The sequence below is a fragment of the Dendrobates tinctorius genome, unplaced genomic scaffold (assembly GCF_039654945.1).
Source record: "Dendrobates tinctorius isolate UK_male_01 unplaced genomic scaffold, ASM3965494v1 ptg000070l, whole genome shotgun sequence".
In the NCBI taxonomy this organism is placed as follows: domain Eukaryota; kingdom Metazoa; phylum Chordata; class Amphibia; order Anura; family Dendrobatidae; genus Dendrobates; species Dendrobates tinctorius.
The window spans coordinates 70,945,942-70,958,272 of NW_027361738.1; the positions used below are offsets into that span (position 1 = coordinate 70,945,942).

General features: G+C 43.2%; 1 protein-coding gene across 2 annotated transcripts in view; it reads right to left on the minus strand.

Annotated features, from left to right (window-relative positions):
• The window catches only part of MALRD1 (MAM and LDL receptor class A domain containing 1), a 586,417-nt gene that overhangs the window by 506,998 nt on the left and 67,088 nt on the right, over window positions 1-12,331 (minus strand). For both annotated transcript variants that reach the window (XR_012233447.1, XM_073581848.1), the window contains exon 6: window positions 11,841-11,972. Coding sequence is in view for 1 of the 2 variants with exons in the window: in XM_073581848.1 (XP_073437949.1) it covers window positions 11,841-11,972 (132 nt within the window). In the remaining variant the exon portion in view is untranslated. The remainder of the gene's footprint in view (window positions 1-11,840; window positions 11,973-12,331) is intronic.

Here is a 12,331-nt window from a genome sequence, read left to right on the forward strand (position 1 = left end):
CAAAAGAAATCACTGACAAGCGCAGACAACGGCTTCACAATTCACAGACTTAGAATTTATTGCACTCGGATAATAATGTGCCGTGTCTTTGGTTTGGTGTCTCGGGGCATTTCTTTACATTTCTACAGTATTGCTATTTAGACCACGTTCACACTATCAGTATTTGGTCAGTATTTTATATCAGTATTTGTAAGACAAAACCAGGAGTTGAAGAATCAGAGAGACATGTCACCACTCCTGGATTTTTCACACACTCCTGGTTTTGACTTAGAAATACTGATGTAAAATACTGACCAAATACTGAACGTGTGAACGTGGCCTTATGTGGCTTTTGTTTGCTTACTTAATGATACCTTTTCAGCTACCAACAACTCACACATAATGTCGCCTGGGAAAATGTATTCATTGAACTCCTTAAAAATCGTCATCAACAACACCAACAACAATACTATCTACAGTCATCTCCATTAGATGGAGATGGAGACATAACAGACATGTGTAAAGGTGCACCGGGTGGTGTGGTGCGCCCTTTTCAAAAGTATAGATATACTGCTCTATGTTGGGTAAAGTGGTTTCCTCACTCAGGGATTGTGAAAGGAATCTAGACAGAGATCAGCAACAAAACTGGTAGATCTTAATCATTGGGAGGCAATGTGCTTGATGGTTATAGAGTCTCCTTAAATAAGCCCTCATCTTCCTCCCATCAAAGTTTTTATCCTCTCAATATATTGCAGTCACCATATTATATATCACTGTGTACTTATCACTCCGCGCTCCTGAGGGTCCAGTCACCACAGAGGCACTGCACCTCAGCCAGAGGTGTGGTACTCCACTCTTGAGTAAGGAGGGGGCATGTTATGAACGAGTCACCGAAGGAGGAAAAAACAAAAATACAAGCTAAGTCCAGAAAACCGGAGAGGTTGGTAGCTATCGGATTGCAGATCCCTGATCCTATTCACACAACTAACAGTAGCCGTGGGGGGTTCCTACGGTGCCCTAGACCCCTCGTTCACAGCCGGAGAACTAAATAAGCCTAAAGAAAGAAAGGGGAAATCTAAACTGCCCCAGAGCAGACCCCAAAGCAATAGACAGCCCCCAACATGTATTGTCGGTGAAAAGCAGATGAAAACACAAACACAGACAGAAAGACAGGTTGAGCAAACGATGGGGCCCAACTAACTAAATAGGAAAGGACAGAAAAGATGCTGGCTGCAATCCACAAAAATTCTGCCAAAATAATGTCCAACACGTCTGATAGAAAAAAGGCCCTGAAGTCACTAGACTTCAAAATCACTATATCAGCACTCAGGTATATTCTGAAGACTGAGCAAAAGATCAACTTGACCAGAGACAGAAATGGAGCTCAGCCTGTACCAACAAGGGCAGGCAGAACACAAACACTAAGTAAACAGACAATATCTCATGGAAAAATAAGAGAGCAAATACTTAGCTTTCAGAAGACAGGTACTGAACTGGTTTACAAGAGCTCAGAGCAGAAAGGATCACCAGGACCCCTGTAGGGCGTCGGCTGCCTTATATCCACTCAGTGATTCCGGGTGTCCAATCAGGCTCCACCTGTTCAGATGACAGGTTCTTCCCAACCCAATCAATTTCACTACCTCTCTTCACCAGCAGAGGGAGTTCATCAGACATCAACGGTGAAGGGGAAAATGAACTCACAACAGGGGCACTACCCAGTACCCACACACTAGCACCCAACACTAGACCTCTTTAGGCCTGGGAGGAGCTGGGTAGAGGGTGTGAATAGAGAAAGTGGAGAAGGGGAGGAGCTTAAGGGAGCGACAGAGAGAGGTGTGAGTTCAGTTGGTGCTGGGGACTGGAGCAGTGAGGAGCTCGTCTCTAGACTAGACAGAGAGTGAGAAGATAAAGAAGGGGTCCTAGGGGCACGGGCAGTGAGGAATCCACCCGTGGCGCTCAAATCCACGCCGACTGTAGCTGGGTGGAAGGACCAGGTCACAGTAGGGGACCAGCCCCAGACTAGTGGAGAAACTGAGGACTCAGCTAGAAAACCAGAGGCTGTAGTATCTGTATGTGCGACAGCCAAATCCGCACACATTCGCTAAAAAGGCAGCCAGATAGGATCAAGGGGACCAAGAGAACGTCGCTCGACAGGGTCTGAGGCTGCTAGCTTGGAACACTGTGTGTGAGGTGCAGGGCAGGAGAGGTGGAAGTCAGCACAGTGAGATGGCCAGGGAAGGAACATCAGAAGGGGGTTCTGGTACAGTGTATCCCAAATTACCTGCGAGCTGGCTGGACCACCAACCCGGAGGACACAACACCCCGGCTGAGGATTGTAACTGGAAGAACTGTGAGTAAAAGTGTGAAGACTGCACTCCATTGTGTTCTCCAACTTATTTACAGCATCAACTGCCTTGCACAATGACGACCACCATCACATTTAACACCATAACTGCTCTGGGACCTAGCTCTAACCGTGGAGAGCTGTACCAACTCTGCTGCGTCACCAACTGCCCCAGTGGATCTGAACTGCAGCATCAGCCATATTATCATTGCTGAACACCATGGGTGGCGTCACAAATTATTCCCATCTTTATTCCCCCTTTATCATTTTATTGCATGCCCAGGGACACAGACTGGGTCACTGCTGCCGTGACATCCTCTGAAGAACTGACCGGCCCGGTACCGAGTACTCCCGGCCATAGCGGGCGTTGCACTTACAATTGCTCATTTTCCCTTTCTACCCAGATAATTCTACTCTTTTTCATTAGGTCTATGACATCACATGATTAGAAACGGACTAGCTGAGTCCTTCTAAACTCTACTCGTATGTAGGAACAGGAGGTCTCTTTTCCCTGTATAACTCATGAGTCACTGCAAAAGTCACTGGCAGGGAGAGGAGTAGTAAAAAAAGTTTCAATTCAGCTTCCAAATTTTTAGAAAAATTTATTGGACATAAAAACAGAAAGTAGCGGACAAGCAGCACCAATGATGAGCCTCAGCATTGGTGCGACTTGTGTGCTACCTTCTCTTTTTATGTCCAATAAATTTTTCTAAAAATTTGGAAGCTGAATTGAAACTTTTTTATTGGACCTTTGGACGTGAGACTACATGGAAATTCGTGCTTCCACCCACCACTAAGCCAAGGCAGGTGAGCTGGTTTATTAATTTTTTCTGTTAGGGAGAGGAGTAGAGCAGCCGATTCAGGAGTTGAAGAAGGTCAATAAGAAGTTGCGGGCACAAGATAGCGGCCCAGGGTCGGACAGGCGCTAGAAAGAGTAGAAGAAGGCGGATGCTAAATGTGACAGGCAGGGAACTTAGATTAGTTGCACCCCTTAAGTGCTGAAATAAAAAAAAAATGCTGGAGTGGTGCTTTAAGAGATATTACTTAAACTTTGTTATTATTTTATCATCCACTTATTCTACAGCACTTTTTGTTATTTTTGGTATGCATTAATAAATATGCTCTGTCTCCATCTGTGTGTCATGTACTGTCGCCAATTATACCAAGAAAATCTGTTGACATAAATCAATACATGTCCATTCATTTTAATGGTCACAATGTCAGTTAAAAAGGTGTCTTTATGGAATCATGTACAGTTTCAGGCAAAATGAAGATATGTCTAAAAATAAATATGAATATATCAGACTGAGCAGTCTAGTAGAGCTAAGCGGTGACGGCTTTTGGAGCTTTTCTAGAAGCCATGTACAAGCTTTTGGTGACATTTTACTTCAGTACAAATACTTTTAAACAAAATGCATTATACCGAAAAGGTTAAAACTCGAGGGACGAAACCTCCCATTTCCACTGTGTCACTCTCTTCCTCCCCCAAACCACAGGACACAGGGTTTCATGGATAACAAATATTGCTCCAAGATTTGGCTTCATCGCTCGTCTATCAGGGGATGGGATCTATAATTATTTCTTGCATGTGAAAGGTCTATTCCAAAATCATAAACCATAAACCTAGACAATAACTTGTTGATATTTTCCAAGCATTTGGAATGTAAATGATAGCTTTAATTATATTCTTCCTGCCAAGTTATAATCAGACGCGACATTTGCTAAAGATGAGGATGCTTTGAATTTAACTTGCATCTTCGGGGATGTGTCTTTGAGTCGATGTTATAGAGCCGTGTTTTTCCTTTTGCCTCTGCTTATGAACACATGAATTACAGCTCTACAGCTCTGGGCCAGCGAGTTATAACGTGCAGCTATAATATCCTGCAAAGGTTTCTGTAACAACATGTGATGCTCTATTCTTGTGTAAGGGTGGCTGTGCGATCGCGATCCTGTCCCTGAAGACACCAATTGCGTTATGTGCTCTATTGTAGTGTGAATATGTAAAGCCGACAAGTTAAAATGCAAGCATTTCTCTTGATGACTAAGTGACTGAAGGAGATGTGTATTGCCCCCAACACAGACAGGAAAAGACTACTAGATTAGAAGATGATCCAAGAACCTCTGATACCCTGTACCCTTTATAAAGTAGACAGCACATCTCCGGGAGAAAATATGGAATATCGGAATTTCTATCCATCCGATATTAATGAGACATATATTGTCAGCATTGGAATAACTGGAGCGCCCGCTAGGGCCGTGGGGATACTCGGTACCGGGCCGGTTCTTAAGGGGATGTGTCACAGCAGCAGTGACCCGGTCCGTGGCCCTGGGCGTCTAATGAAAATGATGACTAAAGGGGAATAAAGTTTATAAGAGATTTGTGATGCCACCTGTGGTACTTGGCAAGTTAGGTGTTAGCCGACGCTGCAGATTCAGTCCACTTGGGCAGTTGTTGATGCAGCAGAGTTGGTTCAGCTCTCCACAGGCAGAGCTATTCCCCAGGGCAGGTTATGGTGTTGAAGATAATGGTGGTTGTAGTGCAGGGCAGATGACGCAGCAAATAAACTGAGGACACAGCAGGGTGCAGTCTTTACACTTTTACTCAGAGTTCTGTTGTTACAGTCCCCAGCCGAGGTGCTGTGTCCTCCAGGTCTGTGGTCCAGCCAGCTCCCAGGTAATTTGGTAGTCACCCCACCAGGATTCCCTTCAGATGTCCCTTTCCTGGCCGTCTCACTGTGCTGGTTCCCTCCTCTCTGGCCCTGCGCCTTCACATACAGTGTCCCAAGCCAGCAGCCTTGGATCTTGTCCGGCGATGACCTCTAGGTCCCCTGCCTTTGCAGCGATTGTATGTGGGGTTGGCTGCTGCATATGCAGACACTGCAGCCTCCGGTTTCTTAGCTGAGTCCTTAGTTTCTCCACTAGTTTTGGGGCCAGTCCCCTAACTGCGACCTGGTCCCTCCACCTGACCGTGGTCAGCGTGGATACGGGCCCCACGGGTGGACTTCTCACTACCCGTGCCCCTAGGACCCCTTCTTCCTTCCTCCGAAGCTTATCTTTCTGTCTTTCCTTTCTCTCTCTTGCTACTGTTGTCTGCAGCTGGGACGAGCTCCACACAGCTCCAGTCCCTAACCTAGACTGACTGTCCTTCTCTCCACTGTCACTGCTCACTCACTACAATCTCCTATCTACTCCTCTTTCTCCACCAACACCCTCTTTCCAGCTTTCCCCTGGCCAGGAGAGGACTGGTGTTGAGTGCAAGTCTCAGAATCCTGGCTAATGACCCCTTCTTATCTGAGAGCGGGGTACCACACCTCTGGATGAGGTGCAATACCTCTGTGGTGACTAAACTGCAGGGGCGCCACATACCCCCCAGTGAAACAAAGCACATCCTCCGGCTGGAACAGAGCAAACAATGTTAAGAACATGCAAAATTTTTGGCAATACATTGCAAAGGTTACGAACTGCTTGTGCCAGTGATTCTGTTGCATCATTTGATCTCATGTCAACAGAGCAGCTCTTCCTCTTCTGTTGTGCTCTATCAACTACTGTCCATCGCCATGACATCACTACTGATGCCCCGTCAATAGAGCAAAGCTGCTCTGTCAACAAAATGTCACAGGAAGCCACAGAATCGCCAGTAGGTGACCACTTTGAGTCGACAAGATTCAAGATTTAGCAGACTCTGGAGTTGCTGTACATTGTTTAAATGTTCAGAGACACCTGCACAAATCTGACTTTCTAGGAAGAATCATCAGAAGAAAACCTCTCCTGCGTCCTCACCATACAATTCAGAGTCAGAAGTATGCAAAAGAACATCTAAACAAGCCTGATACATTTTGGAAACAAGTCCTGTGGACCAATGAGGTTAAAATAGAACTCTTTGGCCACAATGATCAAAGGTAGATGTGGAGAAAAAAGGGCACAGAATTTCAGGAAAAGAACATCACACCAAACATTAAGCGTGAAGGTGGATCAGTCATGCTTTGGGGTTGTGTTGCAGACAATGGTATGAGGAACAATATAGGGAAGAATGGAATCAGTGAAATTTAGAGAAATTCTTGATGCAAACTGTGGTGTAGTGACCACTGTGTCCGCTAGGGGGCGCTGTGTGGATGTCCCAGGACAGGTGTATAAGCATTTCCAGTGTCCTGATAGGAGTAGGATGCTGAATGATCGTAATGTATCTCAAGGTTGGTGGCCTTGAGATGAAGGCTTGCTTATGGGCTGATCAGCAGAGCTGATCTTTCATGTCAATGTGTGAGGGAGAAGCCTTCAGGTGACTGGAGAGACAGGCAGGACCAGTTGCCTACAAAACCACCCAGGGGTGTGTCTAGAATGTCATACTAAAGAATGTATGAATGCTTGTAGGACATGTGATGAGGTCATAGCCATGTGACCCAGTGTGCATGGTTACGGACCATATAAGGTGGCCAGGGTAGGTCACATGGGTGAATGCAGGGACCAGGTTGGTCCGTTGTAAAAGGTCCCGCTGGGAGATGGGGATTCTTTTCCTGACAGCACGTGAATGCTGGATGTAATGTCTGCCAGTATCTGAGAGTTCCCAGGGGAGGGAATGAACGTCTGGAGTACAAAGCAGTCGTGAGGGAACCCTGATGGGTGAGATAACTTGGTGGCTAGAAAGCCTGCGCATCGAACATTACATAACCTGTATGACTGCAGGATAAACAGAGAGAAGCTCTGTCATGGATGCTATGCTGTGTATATGAACTTTATGTTGCTGGTCATAGTTTATGATGCCTGAATAAACCGCATGGAGTTATTGTATTGTGGAAAACCCGTGCCGGACGTGATTATTTGGCTGCCAAGCGAGTGCCCCTTATCTGAATGACAGCGCTACCTTACAAAACATAACACCATTTGTAAAAAAAAGCTGAAATTGAAAAGAGAAGAGAATGGCTTCTACAAAGGGATAATGATCCTAAACACGTAGCAAAATTTACAATAGACGACCTCATAAGGCACAAGTTGAAGGTTTTACAATGGCCCTCACAGTCCCCTGATCTGAACATCATTGAAAATCTGTGGCTAGACCTCAAAATAGCAGAGGATGCAAGACGACCCAGGAATCTCACAGAACTGGAAGAATTTTCCAAGGAACAATGGATGAAAATCCGTCAAACAAGAATTGAAAGACTCTTGTCTGGCTACAGAAAGCATTTACAAGCTGTGATACTTTCAAAAAGGGGGCGCTACTAGGCAATAACCACGCAGGGTGCCAAAATTTTTGCATCGGCCAATTTTCCTTTTTGAAATTTTCAAAATATAAAAGGTGACAATATATATATATTACTGAAATACAAAGGAAATGTGTTATCTTTAACCCTTAGAGATTTAATTTTCAGCTTACTTAACTGTTCACAATAACAGTAATTCTGATCAGGGGTGCCCAAACTTTTACATGCCACTGTATACGAGTTTCCTTGGATTCCTATTAATACTTCTATATTGAAACACAAATATAGAGAGTAAAATATATTATTGGCTACTATGGACCAAATGTCCGGGGCTGGACCCAATAATCCTCCATTACTGTCCTTTCTACACAGTGTTCGCCTCTTGCTGTTTTTCAGCTAAATTTACGTGCACAGAGGTTTAGAGACAACTATGTCACATTTCTCTGTATTACCCTGGAGTCATATTAATGTCATATTTCCCCAGCAGTTCTCAGGAGACACATGTCAGCCCTCCTTTGTCCCAGAGGTGTCGTGGTTTTCACAGATGTAAGAGGGCTGCATATTTAGACCCAGAGGCTGGAAGTAAATTACAAGTCTTTTCGGTCTCTGCTTTAGGCTATGCCGGCTTTTTCGTCTTACTTTACACCCCAATGACATTCTGTGCAGCTTGTGACTTGCCACTTTGCCTGCACCCAGACACCGATGACTGCACCGCCAGGAATAGAGGAAATCTAGCGCAAACCATATTCTTCTATCACTGTCAGCAAACGGCTTACTTATCAAAGCATTCACAAAAAGATCAGTCTCGTGTGAAGAAGAATTGCTGCTATAGCAAGCATAGCGGCTGACATGCTGATAGCAACCCAAGACAGTCTGGACTAAAGCTAACAACTATCACAACATTGGCAAAAAAAAACCATAAATATAACTGTTCAGAGTCCACATATTCTTTAAAAGCATTGCAGTTGATGTTAACGGGGTTGTCCAACTTTGGGGGCAATTTGCTTTTTTTTTTACTTAAATACATGTATTAAGTAAATAATTTTTTGCAATTGAGTTTCATTAAGAATGTTGCCCTCTCTGCCGTCTAAAGCCGCCGTCTTGTGCTGTCTATTGCTGGCTGCCAGATAAGTAAATTTAGAATCCATCAGTGAACTTTGTTTTGATGGTCTGATAAAGGAATTTGTAAGTTTTATTTGTCTTTCTTTGACTTCTTAGCTGATTTATTATCTAAGACGTTCAATATGCAGAGAAACAAAGAGCCTCTAAAACACAAACTATTCATAATTTTTTATGAAAAAAAAATTGCAAAAATTCTTCTTTGCCCAGGATACATGCACTTAAATATCAAAAATTGTTCTCAAATGTGGACAACCCATTTATTTATGCTTCTTGCCACCTCGGAAACGTCCAACCCTTTTGATCACCTTAGAAACCCTTAAAGAAGACCTCCCATCAAAGTTTTTATTCTCTTAATATATTTCAGTCATCATATTATATAGAACTGTGTACTTACAATTGCTCATTTTGCCTTTTTACCCAGTTAATTCTTATCTTTACCATTAAGTCTATGACATCACATGATTAAAAACTTACTAGCTGACTCCTTCTAAGCTGTATGTAGAAACAGGAGGTCAATTTTCCCTGTATTTGTCATCACCTCTTCAACTCCTGACCTGGCTTGCTCTGCTCCTTCCCCTGCCAAGGACTTTTTCAGTGATGACTCATGCAGGGAAAAAGAGACTTCCTATTTCTGCATAGAGCTTAGAAGGATTCAGCTAGCCAGTTTTAATCAGGTGATGTCATAGACCAAAGAGAAGAATTGACTGGGTTGAAAGGCAAAATGAGCAATTGTAAGAACACAGTGCTATATAATATGATGATTGCTATACTCTGCGCCTGGTTTTCCACTCACAACATGTCCACAGAATTACATAGACATTGGAATACATGATGTCAGGTATAGAACTACATCAGAATTACGTTAATGCCTACCACATGCAAAAAAGTCATCCCAATTCCCAAATATCACGCATGCAGCCTGAATGATTCAGCTGCCAGAATTGGGGTAAACGTTCTTGGTGCCCAAGGCAAATTTCTATAATATATGCCCCTTGAGTCTTTCGTTCCAGAAATGCAACCTCCTGTGTAGTCAACAAATGGTGGCCCTTCCTCAAAGGGACCTTTACCCCAACGGGGCTCCCAATAGTAAAGTTGGATCACTAATGAATACTAGTTATGTCCTTGTTAGCAAGTACCAAATTAGTCATAGAAAGCAAAGATAAAAAGCCTTGTAAACATTTAATAATTTGCTTTATGGAGCCTATATAAGAATTCTGCATTTCCTCTTGGGATAAAGGAGATTTTACTCTGTAATACATTATCATGAGAAATGCCAAAGAAAACAAACTCCCAATCTCCGTGGCCAGACCTTTGTGTTCTGCTTAATGCAATGATTCCAGTTCTAGAAATGTCAGAGATCAGTCTTCAGCCTTTTCTCTCTGAATTCTGACATTTATGGGGAGATTATACTACTTTTTCTCTGGTGCACAGGTCCCAACAGTAATGTGAAATTACATGCTATGCTAATAGAAATAACCTTTAGCTGATAACACTGCAAAAAAAACGGCATCCTAGGATGAAATGCTGAATAAAATGACCGCCGAGACAAAGTCCATTATTTAGAATGAAGCTTTCTGACCCATCTTGTCACAGCGATAATCAATAGTGCAGCTAGCAGTGTACCTGTGGTAGAAAGGGCAGATTAACCACAACCAGACAGGAACTACTTATAGCAATCAGTAAAGTTCTTCTTCCTGCTCTTGACGTCTATTTGAAAGGACCGTTACGAGTTACTCTAACTTTTAGTTAGCAAAGCCTATAATTATATATGTAACAGATAAATATAAAAGAAACCTATGATGATTTATCAATGAGTCAGTTCGTGATATTTTATCACTCTAAAATATTCCAGCATCAGCTATGAGTAATATCATGGAGAAGTAGAAGGAACCGAGCAACTCAACCATGAAGTGGAGACCTCCTAAAGTTATAGAACGTGGTCATCGAGTGGTGAGGAGCAGAGGGCGATGAAAACGTTGTATGTCCTACACTGTGCCGTGATTTTCAGGTGTCGCATGCATTCAAGAGGTCATCGGAAACTAAGAGAAGGAGAGTGGGGCAGGTGGTGGAGTCTATGGAGCATGTGAACCATGTGCATGCTAGTCAACTCTACAAAACTGTTCTGTAGGCTACTGTAAAATGTTGAGACCTTCCCAAAATCTGGAGGAGTTGGCAAATCTTCCAGATGCCTCCATAGCCTTCTGAAACTTTCTGGAAGCAAAGCCCAGTTTTGGGAGGCTTTGGTGGCACACCAATGGACATTCAGTGAGTGTTTAGGGGCATAAACAGTGGTAGAGAGTAGAGTTGAGCGACTTTGGTCGGATCGGGTTTCATGAAACAAAATTTGCTTCAGACCCCAATGCAAGTCAATGGGAAATAAAAGTCGTCATTGAGCGGATGACATTCATCCACTTTTATTCCCCATTGACTTGCATTGGGGTTGGGTTTCGGACGAAACTCTAACTTTTTTTGCCCTAGTCGAACCAGTTTCATCTGAAACAAATTTTGTTTCATGAAACCCGATCCGACCAAAGTCGCTCAACTCTAGTAGAGAGTGTAGAACTGGAAAAAAAAGGGGAATTGGCTTTCAACACCATGATCAACTTCCTCCCAGATGATAGCCCTAAAAGTTTACTCCCTTGTTTGCTCTTGTTTGCCCCCTGCCTAGACATGAGATGATGCGTGCATGGAAAGCTGGGTGTAAACCATACATGGGTTTACGCTAGTTGGACATAAATGTGACTTGTGGCTACAAAGAATATAACAAATCTTGGAGTCGGTATACTTTACTGTTAGTAAACTGCTAAATTCTAATTGTAAAAACATTGCACAGATTTAATTCCGCTCTCTGTTCCCCCTACAGTACACATAAACAATCACCACACACATAAAGTAAATGAAACATAATAGAATACGTGGAAGGGAAAATTACAATGAAATTTAGTACACTTCTCGGCAGTAAGTTTCTCTCCTGCTGCAGGTGTTATGCAAATATAATTCGATATTTTTGCATGTTCCTATTAGGCAATTAATTCTACATTTAAAAATGCATTATTTCATCTGGCAAATGGTAGGAACAGATACATCCTCCATATTCGTTGCCTTAAAAAAAACAATCATTTTCATGCGTCCTGATGGCCCATTGCAAATGATGTATTTCTGCAGATGTTTTATTCATGCTTTATTACTTTTGTAATTACCTCGGTTGGTTTGCAGAGACATCATATCTGTAGTGTTTGCTTCACTCGTGTGTCTCCAGGGGATGTGTCCAAATGACGGTTTTGAGGTCCACATGCAAGTGTCCACACTGAACTCACAAGACAGGATCGTTTCTGGGAAAATATAAGAAACAAATTCACAATAACGGTTCTTACAAGTAAAGGCACAGTATAGTGCCGGTGCCATACCATACATCTTTGTGCCTAAAATCATGGAAACGATGACATGGTAGTGACAGGGCTTTTGGCCTCTTATTGGGCCCCTTTTTGCAAGAATTGTTTCTGAAAAATCAGCACAGTTCCTGACAAATTTGAGACTGTAGGTTATAGGTACATTAAAGGGGTTGTCCTCTACTAGGACAACTCCTTCTTGAGCAAAATGTTTCACCCCGATAACATATGAACGCCTATACTCATCTCCTGTGTTGGCACCGTTCCCGCGGTGTCGGCACTCTCTCTCTGTGATGCGGTGT